This window comes from Capsicum annuum, chromosome 4 (genome assembly GCF_002878395.1).
Source record: "Capsicum annuum cultivar UCD-10X-F1 chromosome 4, UCD10Xv1.1, whole genome shotgun sequence".
Classification (NCBI taxonomy): Eukaryota; Viridiplantae; Streptophyta; class Magnoliopsida; order Solanales; family Solanaceae; genus Capsicum; species Capsicum annuum.
Window position 1 is genome coordinate 230,112,103 of NC_061114.1, and position 19,880 is coordinate 230,131,982.

At 29.8% G+C, this 19,880-nt stretch overlaps 1 protein-coding gene across 1 annotated transcript; it reads right to left on the reverse strand.

The window, feature by feature from the left end:
* Window positions 1–8,609: 8,609 nt before the first annotated feature.
* On the reverse strand, window positions 8,610–10,020 carry LOC107866830 (ornithine decarboxylase). Its single transcript, NM_001324928.1, is given in 1 exon segment — window positions 8,610–10,020. A coding segment is annotated over 1 exon segment (1,308 nt). The 5' UTR covers window positions 9,981–10,020; the 3' UTR covers window positions 8,610–8,672.
* Window positions 10,021–19,880: the final 9,860 nt, after the last annotated feature.

Consider the following 19,880-nt stretch of genomic DNA (forward strand, 5'->3'; position numbering starts at 1 on the left):
CACAGCCAACATCTCCATTCAAAAAAAAATATTAAATAAAATTTGTTTAACGTAAAATACAAACACAAAAAAAATTATTAAACCAAATACAGAAATTACTAAATCGAACCGAAGAAAAACTTGAATAAAGTATATTATTAGCAAAAACAGTTATACTATCAAATTCCGACAAGAAAACCAAAAAATACATATGCAGTGTTAACATTAAGCTGTTCAAAAATACATATGCAATATTAACATTAAACATATCAAAAAATACATATGGAACATACCTAAATTAAATTTTGAACTGTGTGAATAGAATTTCATCACATTCAGCAGCTCAATTCAATCATCCATTGAGCAATGATTTTCATAAAATAATTGAATCAAATTCAACTCAAAATTTGTTTAACTTATTTTCATAATCGATTATACAAAACTTTGAAAATATACTACAAAGCTTCACAATTTTATCAATTGTTAAATCGATCAAAACAACAACAACCAATACTGAAATAAATAGTCGATCAATGTAATCTAAAAAACTGAAACAACTAATAAACTGAATTTTTGCAACGAAAAATTTTAATTCTGAAGGTTTTTGTTATATATGTTGAATTTCCTCCTGCTTTGATTAAAAATTGAAACGAAATAGGAGCATCAGTAATGGTTGAAACAAAAAATTCAACCAGAAATACTTAATGATTACGTACCTTAAACAACAATAACAGATGAATTTTCAACTGATAGTTGAATTCGAACAATTTGAAATGAAGAATCTATAATTGGATTTGATTCAAAGAAATTAATGCTTCGTTTTGAAACTGATGTTGAATTCGAAGAAGATACTGTAGAATTTCATATGAACAATAGCAATGGTTGAACATAAAAACACAATTGAATTAGGCGAAATTTTTCATAAAAACGAAAAATTGATTTTGATTTTTTTGTCTCAGATGAACTCGTTAATTCTGAAAACTGAAGTTTGAAATTTGATCAATGATGTTAAGCTGAAACGGAAGTCACGTGATTGAAGTTATTTTAACGAAAAATGAATCCACAAAATTAATTAATTGGTAATTATACCATATTTACCTCAACAAATTTCAGTTATTTAAAGGAGGTAAAATTAGTTGTATATGTATTTTTATGGCATCAGTTTTTAAAAATATATAATACAAGTTACTATAAAATGTAATTACGAAACTGTTGCTACAAAATTAATAATTAGGGCCTCAAATATGTCATTTTTAAATTTTTCATAAATGGAAAGGTTTGGATTAGTTATGGGCCACACTGGACTTGAACACTAAACCAATTGATAATGGTTAAGTTACATATTTGGCTGGGTCAACCAAAATAATAACATTTACTAATCAAAATTCAAATATTCATAATGATATATTTTGATGAAGTCAAGCTTCATTAACATCATGTAATGAAGAATTGAAGTTCGAAAACATGTTAAAGTGGAATTATAAAGAAGAAAGGCGAAAAGGGGAAAAAGAGGCTAAGAATACAAAGTGATTATTATTAACATGCAAGCCGCACGTTAAGGAAGACCATTATTTCCATAAGGATATTTTTATAATTATAAGTATAGTCTATAAATAATAAAGATTAGATTATTTTTAATTAAACTACTTTTTGATATTATGAATTGATGGGTAAACCTCTTGTAAGAGTTGAGGATAAAACTATCGTTGCTAGAAAAAATTGATGGAATTGTTTGTTTGAGGAAATCATTCCTCTTGAAGGTGTCTCAATAGTATAAGTGTTAATCTGAACTTTTAATAGAAGGTTTTGACCCTCGCATAGTCATTATATATAGTCTGTTAGATTTCATATCTGTGTCTTGCTTCTATCTTTTATCTTAATTTCATGTTCTTAGTTTTAGGATTTTAATTTTGTGTTTTGATTTCTTTGTTTCGTTGTTCTTTTTAGTCTCCACGTATTCAACCTCGTATCATATTTGTTGACTATTATTTTAAATGGGTGGCTATTATTAGTCAACTTTTTTCTAATATTCGTTCCCTTTTAAAAAATGCAAGTGTAGCTCAAATTAGACTGAAGATTCATATATTGGATCATTATTGTCCTACATACTGTATTCATGAATATCATACAGATGAGCAAAAATGTTTGAGCTTGAAATATAATCAATTGATTAAATGATCTTATGTTTTATTGAGAAATCATTTAGATTTCATTAATAACGAGGATTAATTGCTATCCTTCCCTTTTGACATGGCGGGTTAAAGAATTCAAATTTGGCTCGGTCTGATCTATTTCTCGAATAAATTATTAGCTTACGATGTCTATAACCAATTTTGAATATAATTAAGTCCCTATCAAGAGATCAAGAACCAAATCGCACTTTAAGATTTGACAAATCATGCTACTCATGTCTAGTATTTTAATAATTTTACGCTTACATCTTAATTTATTACAACATTTTTTTGACATTATCGATCTACAGTTCAAAGTCCAGACAATTAAAAATAATATCAATTTGATCATTCACTTACCCCTTTTTATTTAATTCAAAAAGACAAAAATCAACCATATCCTCCCTAATATTTTTATTTAGTGTTTCTCTATTGTGTATTCTTCTCATTGATAGTAAATTTTGATTTTTAAAGACCACGATGATGTATTTGAGCACACATTTAATTATGCACCTACTTTTTTGTACGTGTTATGACATAATCACATAAAATAGTTGGATGAAATGATATCACAAAGTCCATTATAGGACTGCTTCATTCTTAACCAAATATTGAGGGTTCGATCCTGGATATGAAAAAAAATTTGTTGGGAGCGCTACCACCTTAATGGGCCCTACAAAGCGTGATCCGGATTAATCGGAACTCCAATGCGGACACCGGAGACCGAAGGAAAAAAAAAAAAAAAGTCCATTATGATGCACCAGACTCAACAGAAATTGCTATGCAGTTTTAAAAGGATTAATGTTGATAATGATAGAAAACCACAATGTTGGTTTTCCACCAACGTAATTCACATGATTAGATGATGACACATAAATAATTTTTTAAGAAAATCTTTTTACTTGCAGTCAATGATGTTTTCTTAGAATATAAAGAAAATCTCATTCTGTATTGTATGTTCACCTGACAATAATATAAAATAAAACATATAAGGTGACGAATATAGTACCCATATCTTTTTCTCTCTAAAAGTTTATTCACGCAAGAGTTAAATATACTTCATCACGCATCATTTATTTGATCCTTTTCATTATCAATAATTGATGGAAGAATTAAAAAGCTAAATCAAATTAAATTAATAAAGTTGAATATACATCCTTAGAAACTACGTTCGAAGTATGAAATGATAGACGTTATTCTCTCCATCCCTTTTTATTGTCTTTTGAGTTTTTGACCCATATATATATTAAGAAGAAAATTGAATTATCTTATGATGTATTAATTGTAAGACATATATTTTATTTTACTTCTCGAAACCATGATGATGTATTATGTGCACACAACTAAATAAAAATAAATATTTTTAATAAGAGGATCAACTAAAATAAAATAAGGAAATAATTAATTTTATCTTAATTTGATAAGTAAACAAATAATCTAGGGTATTTATTTATAGCAAGATGGCCTAAGTAACGTGAGACATAGGGAATAATCATCCTCTTATCCCCCCCCCCCAAAAAAAAAGGTGAGACATAGGGAATAATCACATAAAATAGTTAGATGAAAATATGAAATATTAGTGTGAAAGAAAATACTATTGTATGATATGATATCACAAAGTCCTTCATGATGCACCAGACTCATAACAGAAATTGCTATGCAGTTTTAAAAGGATTACTGTTTGATAAGGAAAGAGAACTACTACTATGTTGGCTTTCCATCGACGTAATTTTCATGATTAATCAATATGAGTTAAGAGTGATGAGACTGCTTTATTTTTAATTAAATATTTTAATTTTAAAGTTGGATATGAAAAAAATCTTGTTAGGAGCGTTTTTTCTTACTAGGAGCATCACCCTCAGAATGAATCCTACAATACGTAACCCAAATTAATTAAAATTTCAATGTAGGTATCACACATTGATGGAAAAATATCACATAATTATAAGATGACAGATAAATATTTTTTCTTTTAACTCTTTCTGGCTGCCGACGACGGTCTTTTCTTATCTTGAATAGGAATTATTTATCAACATGGGTTGTGGTGCAGCGGATGAGGCTGTTTTACCCTTAACCAGATGTCGAGGGTTTGACTCTGAGCATGGAAAAAACTATGTTGGGAGCATTTTCCCCCGAATGGGGCTGTACGTGGCACGAATCCGGATTAATCGAACTCCAATATGAGTACCGGACACCGAATGAAGAAACAAAAAAAATAGGAATTATTTAGTGTGTAGATGAGATGAGAGCATTCTGTTTGTAATAAAATAAAATAAGGTGACAAATATAATGCCCATATTTTTGTTTTCTTTAAGTTTATATACACGAAAATTATATATATTTCATAAAGCATCATTTATTTGACCCTTTACCTTAACAATTATTGATCGAATAATTAAAAGTTAAATTAAATTTGATTAATAAAACTAAATATCCATATTTATTACTACATTGAAGTAAGAAATAATATACCTTCCTCCTCCGTCCCTTTTCATTGTCTTTTGAGCTTTTGACACATATATACATGAAGATAATTAAATTATATTACTTCCTCCGTCTCAAATTTTCTAATCTAATGTCCTATTTTACTTGTCCTCTTTTACTTATCAAGACAAAAAAAAAAAAAATCCTTATTTTACCCTTTGCATTAATTACTTTTTCTTTAAAGTAAAATGTAAATATCATTTAATAGGGTTATTATGGTAAACTAGCCATGTTATTTATTATTATTTTTAATAGTTATGTCATCCCAATTTGAGACAAATAAAATGAGACGGAGAGAGTACCATATATTATTTAGAAGATATATATTTTATTTTATTTTTTGAAATAGCAAAGGTGGACCTGCAAAGAAGGAATATTTTCTTGATTTTTATTTATAAAGTGATTGATATTTTACTTGTGGTTGGTGTAAAAATGACAGATATGAGATATTATGAGAATATATAAATTTAAAGTTTAGAAGCAAGTTGGGGTTCACATGTATGGATGGCCTGTAAAGTGAAATTGTTCGATTTATTCATTAGATTCGTCGTCCTTAGATAGTTCTCCAATAAATCAGGAGGGAATCTCACCCTCTTTGTCTTCTAGCACTATTAGCAAACTATATTTGTATTGCAATAAACACCCATTCTGATATACTAAAACTTCTCTTATATAGAAGGTTCCCAGAAGGGCCGAATCAGAAGAATTAATTGTTTCCGATCTTATCTTATGTTATTTATACTATATTATTGTAAAATGTTTTTTTCATGATTTGAACTTAGGACTTTTAGGTTATCTGACAACAACTTTATTAGTTGCGTTTACTCTATTTGTATTGCAATAGAAATATAATTCCTATTTTCACTCCATAGTCTAAACTATGTCTATTTTTTCTAGAAAGCTTTTTTTTTGTTCATTAAATAAATGCTTTTATAGTTATGTAAAAAATACTGTAATAGAAAAAATAAAAAGAAGAGGAAAATTACGATTAGTATATCTAAACATAGAGTAACATGGTTTAAGTCTTGGTAGTATTTTTGAAACATGAAAAACTGAATAAATCGTGGATAGCCGATAGAGCAAAAAGTCTAGTTCACACCTAAACTATACACAAAAAGTCTAATTCACGCCTAAATTATAATAGTGACCTATTACACACCTAAACTATAAAAAAGTGATACTTTTTCCACCCTGTCAGGCATTATACCACTTGCACGTAGTGTGGTGTTATACACGCGCCTACCACGTCAACGCCACATCAGCATGATACGAAAAAGATAATAAATTTATTATTTTCATAAACTTTTCCTTTTTCTTTTTAATTTAAATTTTTTTTCTTTCTTCTTCAATATCTAGAATTTTCATTGTTGTCCCAAACCTCCATTGTTATGAGGTCAATTTTTTTTCTTTTTCTTCAATATTCAAAATCTCCATTGTTGTCCAAAACATTCATTGTTCAGTTTTTTTTCTTTTTCTTCACTATCAATTCAAGATTGTGTTTCCTCTGCAAATAGCCTACTGGACTACTAATGCAACTTTGCACTCCTCATTTACCTTTCATACGGTCCACCAATCCATATCAACTTCGGGTTATTAAAGCTCTCAAGCCCAGAAATCATGTTTAAATTCCTTTTTTTTTTCTTGAATTGAGTTTTGGGAAGTTTCAACAGATTCATACTTCTAGGAAATTGAAGGAAAACTTGTTTTGCCTGAAACTGAGAATTATGAGGATATTCCATTAATTAAAGATTTTCCTCTACTGAGTTTGGGACTATTTGAAGAAACAAGTTGTGTCCTTTGTTGGAAAAATCAGTTGCAAACTTTTCAATTCATCTAAAGTTATTGAAAGTTTGTATCTTGATTTAATTGAGAAAGAATTCGATGAGAAGAAAGCATAGGCTATAGGTCCATTTAGTCTACTGATGCTAACGGAGATGATAAAAGGCTCCAACAAATATCGCGAGTCATTGGATTCCGACGAACCCGTTTAAACTTAGTTCGAAATTAGTGATTTGAAATAAATCTATTAAAAAATATTAAAAATTTAAAATTTGTTAGCCAAAATAATAATGGTGACGGATTAGATGACTAATCAATAATTTAGGTGTATCTTAAACTTTTCGAGTATAGTTTAAGACGAAAACGATGTCTTTTTTCATTTATAAGCCACAACTTCAGTTTTTTTTTTTGTTTTGTTTTTTCAGAAATTCAAAAGAATCCATTTATCTCGAATTCAACTTGCTCTTTTTTTACAGAATCTCACAAATCCTTTTATAAGATGATTATTCAAAATCAATGATATACCAATTCAACTTGTACGAATATTTTTGTCTGCTATGTGTTAGTTCTAAATCGTTTAGGAACCAATTTGACCTTTAGATGCTTGTTTTGTCAATTATGGGACCCAAAGTATAGTGCCAACTCGCGCGATTGACGTGCAGTGAATCGTCCATACAGTGCACGACAAAAATGCTTGATGAGATCGTAATAATTGGACTTCAATAGGTACTGACGTGGAACAAAAATGAAAAAGAAAGTTTATTTTCAAAAATTTTACTCTCGTTGTTTGCTTTTATTTTTTTGACATGCCACGATCATTAAGAAAATAATTATTAATATAATAATTTTTATCATATTACCTTTATTAACGATCTTATGGCTAACGGTGTTAGTTTATTCTGTATACTGTACTAGTTTATATGCATTTATATTTTGTGTTTGTTATTTTGTTATCGGTCCTAAGCTGGGGGTTTATCGGAGACGGCCTATCTATTTCACCTGAGGTAGTGGTATGATTTGCATAAACCTACCCCGTATGTTGTTGTTGTACCTTTATTAATTATTGTTAAAGCAATATATTTTGAAAATAATTTGGAGAATGAGCAAATCTTTTATCTTTTATTGATATGTCAAAAATGACAAATAAAAATAAAAATTCAATTAGAAAAAATAGTGGCATGTGAAAGTACACGAATAGAATAGTTGATTCTTCAAATTTTAAGAATTTAAGAGCTTGAAATTGAGAAATTTTGAGCGAGAATTTCATTTACAAATTAAGTGAACGGAGGGGTGAGCATCGGTCGATTCGATTTTATATATTATTGGTTTGATTATCGATTTTTAATTTTTAAATATGCTAAACCAATAACCAAACCAATAAGATATTTTTTATCGGTCTTCGATTTATCGATTTTTAATCTTTAACGGTTCAGTTTTCGATTTAACCGATAAGAAAATACTCCTAAAATAGAAATAGTAGTAACTAGCATCTTAATTGCAAACAAAAATTCTACATAATTTGTTTAAGTTTACAAGAATCTTCAAATTTGAACTAAATGTTGTTAAGAGAAATTGAGTATTTATATAATTGAAATAACAGGCTTGTTAATTGATAGAGATTAAAGAGAAATTAAGAGAAATATCTAATAAGTCATATATATATTCTTATTGGGTTATCGGCTTTGCCCAATAACCCAATAAGAAAGAATCAAACAGAACCAATAACCCAATAACTTTTTTATAAAATCATTTAAAACCCATTAATCCAATAACCCAATAATAATAAACAAATAACTTTTTTATCGATTCGATCTATTGATCGATTCAATTTTTGCATAGCCATAAGTGAACCAATTAAACACGATTTTAAATGAATTTAACTTAAGATGGACCATTTGAACATGAAATTGGAATATTTTGACATATAAATATTAAAAACACTAATTTAATATTTGAATGTATCGTTTTAAATAATATTCAAGAAACGAGACAATTTTTCTATTAATTCCCAAGAATATATATAATAGAATACATGCACCCAACTAACTTTACATACTATGCTAATCTAACCACTTTGCTGTTTATAGGAAGTAGGAAGAGTTAAAATAAACAAAATCTTATTAAGGGCAAATCCTTGTTTTTTTCTTATGGGACAACGATAAAACTACTACAAGCTGATTGAAAAATAAATTAACAAAACAACAAAATTGGAAACCCATAAGAAAAATAAAATTACAACCCCTTGCTAATTAAATCCTATCAACTTGGATAAGCATAAGCAAGGTGAGTAACAATGGCAGAAGTATTAAATCCATTAAAATTTGATCCAGCAGCTTTAGTATAAGCACCCATATTAGGAAAAATTAACCAGTCATTAACCTGCAGTTCCGGTAACTGGTAATCCCTTAACACGGTATCAAGTGCATCACACGTGGGCCCGAATATAGTCGACGGAAACATTTTCGACCCGCTGCAGTTTAGGTTGACCCGATTCGACATGCATGCCAACGGCGTCGCCGTTACCGTTGCATGATCGTAAAGTACACAGTTCATTGACCCGTATAACCCGTCGTTGATCCAGTATTCACGTAAATCTCCACGTACTCTTTTTCCGATGATGGTTGTTGCCAATGTGAACGCCGTTTCTGCGAAAAACCGACCCGGTTCAGCTATGATGGTGAGCTCCGGTTCGTTAGAGAAGTGTTGTTGTAAAGCTGATTTCACGGCGGTTGCTGCGGTGGTGAACTGGTGGCCGGAGGTAAACCCGCCGCCGATGTCTAGAACATTCATTTTCGACATGCCGAATTTGGCTGCCGTTTCGAAAACTTGCTTGGCTGCGGCTATGGCGCCTAAATAAGCGTTGGAATCAGCGTCGCCGCTGCCGATATGGAAGGAGACGCCGGAGACAGTGAGCCGGGAAGCTTGAGCTATACGGAGAAGCGGCTCGATTTCTTCAGGCAAAGCGCCGTATTTTGGACCCATTGGACATCTAGCATTACCATCGTTCATCGGTTTGATACGGAGCAAAAGCTCGCATTTTGGGTGATGCTTTTTGATCTTGTAAACCTCGTCCTCTGAATCGTAAGTTGTGAGATTGACTCCAACTTTTTCGGCGAAAATGATATCGGATTCCGGCTTACATGGGTTAGCGAATACAATCCTCTCCGGCGAGATACCAAGAGACAAAACGTACTCAATTTCAGCACGGCTAGCACAATCAAAATTCGAACCCATAGCAGCCAACATAGAAAGGAATGAAGGTTCAGGATTACACTTCACAGCATAAAACGGACGAACATTCGGCAACGCAACGTTCCATTGATCCATCAGGGAAACAACTTCCCCCAAATCTAACACATAAAACGGCTTCTTTTCACCTTGTAACTTCTGGGTTATGATGGAAACCATGAAATCCTGAAGGGCATCTTTTGATAGAGGAACAACTTTTCTGGTGGTGTCACCGTTCTCCGCCGCAGCTGCGGCGGTAGAAGGAGGAGCTCCGCCGATTGTTGACTGAAGAATGGCCGCCGGGTTTAACCCGGAAACAATAACTGTTTGGCCGGCCATTCGGAGGACTCAAAGGGAAACAGAGAAAATAAGAATTCAATATATATGAAAACTTTTTGTGTTTCCCTTTGAGACGGAGAAGCCTCAAAGAATGTTAACCATAATATATAGGGGAAGAAAAGCGAAAAAAGTTACTTATCTAATTTAATATTTTAGTTTATTTTCATAATTTGGAATAATACTAGCTGTTAAAGGGGTAGGTGGTCAACAGATTAAGAGTTATGAAATTTAATTAATCACCATTTATGAATGGTAGGTAAATTCTAATCAAATCAATATAATCTAACTCTGTATGAATTTCTTCAACTACATATTATAGGACCACCAAAATAAAAAATAAAAAATACCAAAGTCAAATTCACATATTATATGCTAGATTCCATTTGTTTGTTCTGGTGTAACAACTATCTAAGGGAGAAAGAGACTCCAATTAGATTTTTCTCCATTACTATTTGAACTCTAAGGTCTTTGATTAAAAGCAAAAAAAAATATATATATATATATATTTCATCACATCGAGTTAACAAATAATTGCTCATACATTATATATTCAACAATGTGTATTTTTTTATAAATTGATGTTTACCATTGATAAACTTGTATTCTTATCCAAAATCGATGATTTCTAACATTAAATTGCTTAATTTAAAATATAAAATGTACTTTTATTTTCTCCTTATAATTAGGTCGTAGATCGTACATAATTAAAGTTGCATTCTAGTGCTTGTAATGTAATCTACTATAGAATTCACATCATGTTAAAACTTACTATAGAGGATTTTGACTAATTTATAGTCAAACAAATCTATTTAATCATATGACATTCTATCGCTTACTAGCTAGGTATGTTGTTGATGTATAGGAGATTTTAACGCTCTCTACTAATGAAGTCTTCAAAATAAAATTTAAATATAAAACTTTTACTCATAAGATCACGTAAAACAAATCTACGCTCGCTACTCCAATGTATTTGTGCTATAAAAATTTATTTTTATCAGATATTTATATCAAATCAATTCTTCTATGAAGTATTTCTAAGTGTAGACTTTTATGAAACTATAATTAATTAATAGATATATTTATTAGATCACCCAATTATGTCAAATTATATTAATTTAATATAAACATTCAATACTAATAAATTTCTTACCATATTTCTACCTTAAAAATAATTTAAAAGTGATGGTGCATTATTGGTTTGGTGTAGTGAGTCTTCCTTTAATTTTATTCTATTTTTTCTAAATCTCGATTTTTTTAATTTTTTTTTTTTAAAAAGAACACATGAAAAATGTGGATCTTATCGACAGCACCCCCATGTCCCCCAACTACTGCATTTCCTAGTAGTGGTCCTCAAGGCAATTTGCTGTGGTTGTTAGAATAAATAATTTAGTATTTAGTTTGATCAAGCTAGTAGAATTCTAATTTTTTTACAGAAAAATATTTTTATTAGATTTAAAATATTGAAAAAAGAAAAAAAATGGTAATTTTCAGTTACATCAGAAGTAGCTTTTAGCGGGAAAAAGTTATAAATTTATACCTTTTTTCACTAAATATGAATAGAAAATTAGCGTTTTCAAAGCAAGAATCTTAATTATAATTTATATTACCAAATTATTCATAATCTCTTAATTACATATAAAAGCACTAAAAGAATATTGATCAAATATAATCTGATTATTAAATATTAAAAAATGTGTTTTCAAATGAATTAGTCAAATACAACCTTTTCGATTATAAATACATTTAAAACAGTACAATTTATTAAAGTTACCAAATTGCATCGTAGCCACTCTAAAGTTTCAAATATTATAAAGAAACATAACACATCTTTGATGCATCAGTTATTATGTCCACAATAAACGTATTACAGCAAAGCATATAGGAATGGCGCGAGCATGTATTAAGGAGTTCATTGTATTCTTTTCAATAATAAATTATATTATTTATATATTATTAAAATTATTTTTTATTTATGTATAGTATATGTTGAACTTGAATTCACATATATATTTTAAATTTTTTTTAATAAAAATCTTGACTAACTCACCAAAAACATATATTCCCTTTTCATGGCTTCCAACAGTCAATATTTCCCCTTCCCAAGTCCCACCAAACCCCTGCCAAAGGTACCAACAGCCTCTTCGGCTTGTGGCTTTTTTATTTTTATCTCCTAGAATCTTAGATCTGATTATTTTTTTTCTATAGTAAAATAATTGCACGCTGTCGTATTTATTGCTACATACACGAGCTAATTTGTTTGAGTTTTGAGGTATTTTATTGTCTCATAAATATTTTTCATTAGAAGGCTAGAACACATTGGTATTTTTGAGTAGATAAGTTAATCATTTTAAATATGTATTTTTTTATATGTATTAATTTCAATAAGTATTGGAATATTCATACTTCAATTAATGTTGATATGTGATGAATAATTAAAATTTTAGATTGATATTAGATGCAATCTTATTTTGAGTTTTTATAAGATTTGACCAGCCATGCTCTATTTGAGTTTTGAGCTAGCTTTTGATAAAATAGGTTCAAAGTTCAATTTTTTATATAGTATCAGAGTTAAACCATCCAATGTGAGTCCTCGAGGATTGATTGAAGGGGATGAAAACTAGCCTTAATCCATGAATGTGCACGCACCGGATCGGGTGGAACCCCCAATAAAGAGTGTCGAGATTTGAGTGTTGGGGAAGGGTCAGGGATGATATATGGAAAGAGTCTCACCGCTAAGAGATAAGATCCATGAATTTCTTATACAGATTGAGTTAAGCCTAAAATTTATTTTTTTTATCATGCGTAAAAGGAAGATATAATTTATGTAATTAACATATCTACCTAATTCAGTTTGTCAGCAAAATTGTAGACGTATTCCACCTAAAATTTGATTTATAGTAATAAATTAATGAAGAAGAAATGATTACAAGAAAATCAGCGTAAACAATTATTTTCCATGTTCGCAGCTACAAGTTAGAAATTTCGTCTGTTTTGGTTAATCGACGAAGTTCCAATTAATTAATCGTATCGTTTCATTTTGACTTTTGTATATATGGTGACCATTGACCATACACTTAATTACTTCATGCTCTTTATTTCTCATCATTTTAACTTAATGTAATATATATTAAATACCATATTATAAATTAGAAGATGATGAAGTCATGGAGTCATAGTTATAGTTTTAAATTTTAACAACATATCTTAGATTACGTAGAGATAATCGAAAAGGGGTGAATAGAGAGGACACGATATATGCATCGTCTTATCAAGGACATGATTCTAGATGAAATGTTATGGAGATCGATCAATAAATACAATAGAAGGTTAACAGGTAATCAAGTGTCATCTATCTCCTTTGTCAATATCGTTATTATGATCCTCTTATTATTTTATTCTTTAATTTATTATTACTTGCGGTTTTTTGCTTCGATTATTGTATTCTTTGTTGTTACTATTATTTGTCGTCACTATTATTTTCTTTATGAATATTGTATTTTCTTCTAATACTTAATTTTTTTATGATTTACTTAAATCGAGAATTTATACGAATTTTTTATTGCATCTATACATACTCTTCTTCCTACACCTCACTTTATTAGGTATGTTATGTTGTTGTTAGAAAAAAGGAGAATCAATAAACCTTTTACTAACTAACCCACTAAAAAATTATCTTAAACAACACATGGCATCATATGATCAATCGCTTGTGCAAAATAAAATGTATACAATAAAATATAAATTATTCTATAAAAGTAAATACTCGTCCTAATTTCATTACATCACAAGCATTAAGCAAAACAAAAGATTTCTTTTATTTTCTTTTTATCTTTTTTGGTTTGTTGCTGCTTGGATTTTAACAGAAATAATATAAAATTTCTCTAAATATTGTCGTGTTTGACGTAGATAAATATGAGTGTCGTTTAATTAGAGTACATACAATTCTACAAATGTCTTTGGATGACTAGACAGAGCTAATTATTTCACATGCAAGCAAATTAGGTAAGTGTACGTGAAAATAATTTGAATAGAAAAATAGAAATTTTAATTGGCATTTATGTGTTGAATTATTTGTGAAGGGTCCACATAATGGTTCCATGAGAGTAGCAGGTTATAGCATGGCCCTTTTTTGCTTTATTCAAGGAATCGAATACGTTCAAATTTTGATGGAAAAAAAAAATTACTCAACATTATTTATGTTAATAAAAATAATATGTACACTATAAAATTAATCAACATGTAAATTTATCTGAAAATCATTGTTATTCAAAAAGGGGAGGATTTAGGTAAAATATTACATGCATGTTAGGTATGAATTCATTCGAATGTAGTGCTTTCATCGAACTTTGTAGTTTGTTAAAGTGTTTACGAAATTCATCAAAAAGGACTGATAACTGATTCAAACACTATAAATTAAATGAATTGTAATAAACTTAAAGTTAAATTATAAAGCTGATTTTATGACCCGAACCTATTCTATAGAACACATAAAGACGACTTTAGTGAAAATTGAGATTATTTTTCCTAATTCCTTGAGCCAAACAATCATACTCAAATGTTATTTTGCAATTGGTCACGAGTTTGACAAGGATCCTATTAGTATTTCTTAGTACATTTTTGACCAAAAGACGATTTTTTTTCTTTTTTCTTTTTGCAGTACTCCATAATTATTATTTAAGCCCTACACGTGAATATGCCATATTGTAAGCTTGTCTGCAGCTTCCTATCACAACTTGTTCACAATTATTGCTGCGAAAAAAGTTGATTTTTTCACCACTACTTAAATATTTTGGTCTTATTTTGTGGGATGATGGGGTAGGTGAGAGTACTATGTGGCAATTTGTGTTTTGAGAGGAAGAAATTTCTAGTCTTCACACAATTTCTATGTTGCTGAATTAAAGGGGTAGGTACAGTTTTACGTGTCAAATTTAATTAAACCAACTAAACCATTTATCTAGAACATGTTTAGGGGGACCTAAAAGATGATACTTTCATAAAAAAGGAAAAAAACATTAGTTCATCTTTTCAAGGGTCATTGTACGTACACTTTCATTTTGAGATGATATTTTATTTTCGTTTAACTTTTGTCTTTTAACACTCCATCGGAAAAAAACTAAGTGATTTCACCCGCCATAAATTTATATGTTCATATCATAATATAACATAAATTATATCGTACTATATATAATTTAATTCTTACAAAGCTCGTGCCGAGCAAGGACTAATACTCCATATAGGATAGCTTAAAAAGACCATCAAAAATCACAATTTTCTTGCCTAGCTGCCACCATATTCCAAAACACACCTTGAATGTTTGAAACTTAACGTGGTTTGATTCTTGTGTCTAGTTTATCTAGAAGTAAATGAAAATATTAAGCTTTGAAAAAAAAAAAAAGAATTCATTTTTTAAGCGTAAAATAATATTTAAAAATTAAATTTGTATTTGATGTGAACATAAATTGACGTGGTTTTTGAATTTTTGTGAGTAATTTAAAGTGAAACTTGAATTCCCAAAATTTTATGATCAAGTATTGAAGTTCAACTACACAAAAATAAAAATTATTCAGGGCCAAACGGCCACTAGTTAGTAGTACTTTTTAGGTCATCATAGAGAGAGAAATTTATTTAGATTCATTAGTACTTTGTTAGGTCTTTCGTTAGGTATTTCACGTTTTTATAAAGAGAAGGAGATGTGGTCCAGCGGATGAGGCTGCTCCTGCCTTAATTAGAGGTTTCGAATTCGAGTCCTGGGTATGAAAAAAATCCTTGGTAGGAAGCGCTTTCTCTCGAATGGAGCCCTACATGACGCGAATTCAGATTAGTCGGACTCCAATGCGAGGTACCAGACACCGTTTGGAAAATCGAAAAAATAAAAATAAAGAGAAGGATTATTTAACTGTTCCAATAAATTAGAAAAGATAATTTCGAGTTTGAAGTCCATCTCTAGTGGAGTCATTGCACATTATCATATCATTGAAATTAATTACATTGTTTATAATTTTTTAAGCAGCGAATAAATGGCTTCTATCATCATCGTCAAAGAAATAGAACTGAAGCGTTAGATTTTACCAACTTGAAACATTTAACGAACTATTAATCTAGATATATAGTCCAAAGTTATTTATTGCTTGTTTGACCCAACTTTCAAAATGTGCTTATTTATTACAAAATGATTTTTGTCCGAATTGCTTTCTGAAATGATACATAAAATTGAAGACTCAAAATTTATGTTTGGTTGATCAATTTAAAAGAACTTTTGCAAATACTAAAAGGAATAATTTATGCTTGTCCAAGCCTTCCAACTGATCACAAATTAATGTGGGTAAAATGTTGATTAGCTTTGAGATAGTGGCTATATTTATACAAATCCTCATTCTTACAAAGTAATTATAAAAATTTCAATTAATTGTATATCTTTATTGATGTATTTACGTATCTCGACAGACCTAAAATAGGAAAAAATATATCGGGAGTTAATTATGTATCTTTATAAAGGAAAAAACGTATCTTCATTGGATGTATCGAAAACTAATTATATATCTTGACTCCAAAATTGAGTTTTTTAGTAATTATACAAAAATATTGAGATTTTTTTTAATTAAACTCCAAACGGTCGGGATTTAATGTTGTTTGCCCTTTCTAATTAGCATTGTGAAATGTGTCCTTTTGCCTATTTTTCCTAGTCATGGGCCACAATAACATTGCAATGGGCTGTAATCTGTCTTGGTCCAACCTGAAAATTCTACTTTGGATGGGCTAAACCTGTCTTGGCCCAAAAAAGTTAACATGCAATTTCAAGCTCAACAGGCATCAGATCCAGTGATGTTAATCTTTACTAACAAGTAGCAATCAGGTCCAAATGATGTTTGGCTATCAGCCTCTTGCTTCTGTGGTTAACTCTAACTTGAGAATGTTATAGCGTTGTGAAATAAGGGCATCTTGATCTAGTGACGAACTTAGGATTTATGAATTTGTAGGTATTCGAAAGATTTGTGTTAGACGAACTCAGGATTTGTGAATTGTACGTATTTGAAATGTTTGTATACACATATTGACGTTCAAAGTTTAAAGGTTTCATCTGAAAAGTAAAATATTCGTCTATCTTCTTGGATTACTAGGTGTTTTTCTAAATCTTTTATCTAAATTATGTTGGATTTAACGGGTGCTGAAGCATAAAAAAATTGGCTATATGTCTGCCCTGTCCTAATCGATCCTATTGGCTCTCTTTTCTTTTAAGTAGCTTTTTCAACCTACCCGATATACATTAACATGTCAAGTTTATGTCAAAGATACGGTTCACGTAAGTGTTGAATCTTGCAATATCACCAATATTATCATCAACAATCATAATATTCTAAACATTTACTGACAAGAATCTTTTGAGCTCAGTTGAACAGGCTAACAATTGGCAAAAGTATTTTTTTCTTTTTTGGTTTCTCAAGGTGGATCTCCCTAACCCGACATGCCAAGGACTAATCCTCCGCGAATCTGAGCTCCATTTAAGGGTTTGCTGCTGGCCAATTGATTGCTGCATGAAAAAAGCGGGAATCGAACCTCCGACACTTGCTTAAGCGACCTAGTGAGCTAACCACTAGGCCAACCAAGCTTGGTTTGCAAAAGTATTTCTTAAGCTTATTGATCAAACACAAATTTATTTTTTTTTGGAAAAAATATTTTTCAAAATAAACTGAATTTATGAACTTATTTTAAAAGCTAAAAACGTCTTTCGGAAACAGCCTTTCTACTTCATCAGAGGTAGAGGTATGGACTGCGTAATTCTTACCCCCCAGACCCCACTAAGTGGGAATACACTGGGTTTGTTGTTGTTGTATTTTAAAAGCTAAAAACAAAACAAAACAAACCTTAAAGGTACTCTAAACTTAAATCCAAATATAATTATCTTCAAGCAAAATTTAACATTCAAAAGTAACACCTACTTTTTTTTACCACGAAGAAAGAACACCGCCAACCCCACTTAATTCCACCAAAATAAAAGCTAAAACTAAAATAAAACCAAATAACATTTAATACATACAACTTCTAAGATAGTTATTAATTTATAAAAAGACAATGTAATGCACATGGCAGAAAATATCATGGAGATTGACATTGTATTATTATGAGATCTCTAACTAAAATTAGGTCGGTATTTATTCGAGAGAAGTATATTTAGAATTTAAATTTTATGAAATTAATTTTTAATGTTTTTATATTAAATCTATTATATTTTTAAATTTTGAGTTGAAATATACTCTTTGTTATTGCTTTAATGAGTTTTTCTACAAAAAAAAATAAAATAAAAATAAATATAAACTCTACATAAAAAATATTTAATTTAGATGAATTTTTTTTTATTTTTTTGCTGAAATTTTAGATGAAGCTGATAGTGCAATGGTGTTGAGTTCAATGTGTGTGTAAATGAAAAATAGAGGGAAAGAGAGACACCAAAATTAGAAAGTGTACTTTCAAATTAGAAAGTCTATTCTTTTCAAAGGAAAGTTTATTAATTCTCCACATTGGTGGGAGAAGAGAACTTGTATATGTTTATAATGAGAAATACTAACTCCACATGGATAGTGAGGTAAAAACAAGGTGGTACCTTGCGCCGTCGTCGTCACTCGGATTTGGATTTGGTATTAATTTTGATAGTACCGCTATTGTTCGAATTGAAGACCATTTTATTCTGAAAATTTCATAACCTTGAGTATAGTCAGGAAAATTTTCATTGCATGTATATGCAGATTTTTGTACCCGAAAAACGTTATAAATAACAAATGGTCCATCCGGCAATGATTTTATGCCATCTCTCGAATTAAAATACTTAGGTTCTTGATAAATATTTGTATGTACACGTAGGTCCCTTGTCCTTTTCCTAATTGAAACACAATAATTCAACACTTTTGCCATACTTTGTTAGTTAGTGCTACTTATTATACGGTAAAGGTATCACCACATTTTTTTAATAATTAAATCCCAATTTGGATTAGTTAAAAAGCAATGACATGACGATATGTTTGTTCTGTTTTTTCATGATAAAATCCAGTCAATTAATTACTTTTAACTTTTTTTATGAGATTTCCGATATTTGATATTCGCATTAGAGTATGATAAAATTTGAATTCATACTGGAAAGTCACATATTAGGAAGTAAAGAGTAAAACATTCGCTAATAAAGACGACTTTATATCAAATGAGTTCGAACTTGAGACATTTAGATACGGATGAAAAGTACTTATTAGTCCATCACAATGATCGTTGTCGCTTAACTCATTTACCACGTCTCTTCCACCAAGTATTTTTGGGTGTCCTTTAAATCACTTAAAACGTACACCTAATGTTTGGTAAAATGGATAATACTTGGTTTATTAGATTATTCAATTAGTATTGTTTATCTTAGGATGAGGCTTAAATTTTGTTTATGCAAGTATCTAAAGCCCCATAATTTTATTTTTTATTTTTTTCAAAAAGAAAAAAAAAATCATAATTTCAACCTTCTAATTGTTGTCAACATCTTTTAACAAAATCATATTAGTCGGAAGAAATAGCTTATTTCTTAGAGAAAAAAATATACTCCAAGTATAATTCTCTTAGGAACTTAATTATATTGTGAATTGATTGAATTAGGAATATTTAGCCGACTAAAATGTTGGAGAGTTCTGAATTAATTAAATAGGAGTTAGGATTAGAGAAAAAAAAAGTTTATGCATGTTTTTATTATGCTTAATCAAACTCTGCATCTCTCATCCCAATTATTTGAATTCTGCTTCTCATCTTTTTTCTATTTTACTGTTCTATTATACTTCTGTAATTCCTAATATATCGATTATTCATTTAACTATAGATTTATTATTTCGAGTGTTTATTTTTAAAGGTTGTTTCAACTTAATTCAACATTCAAAT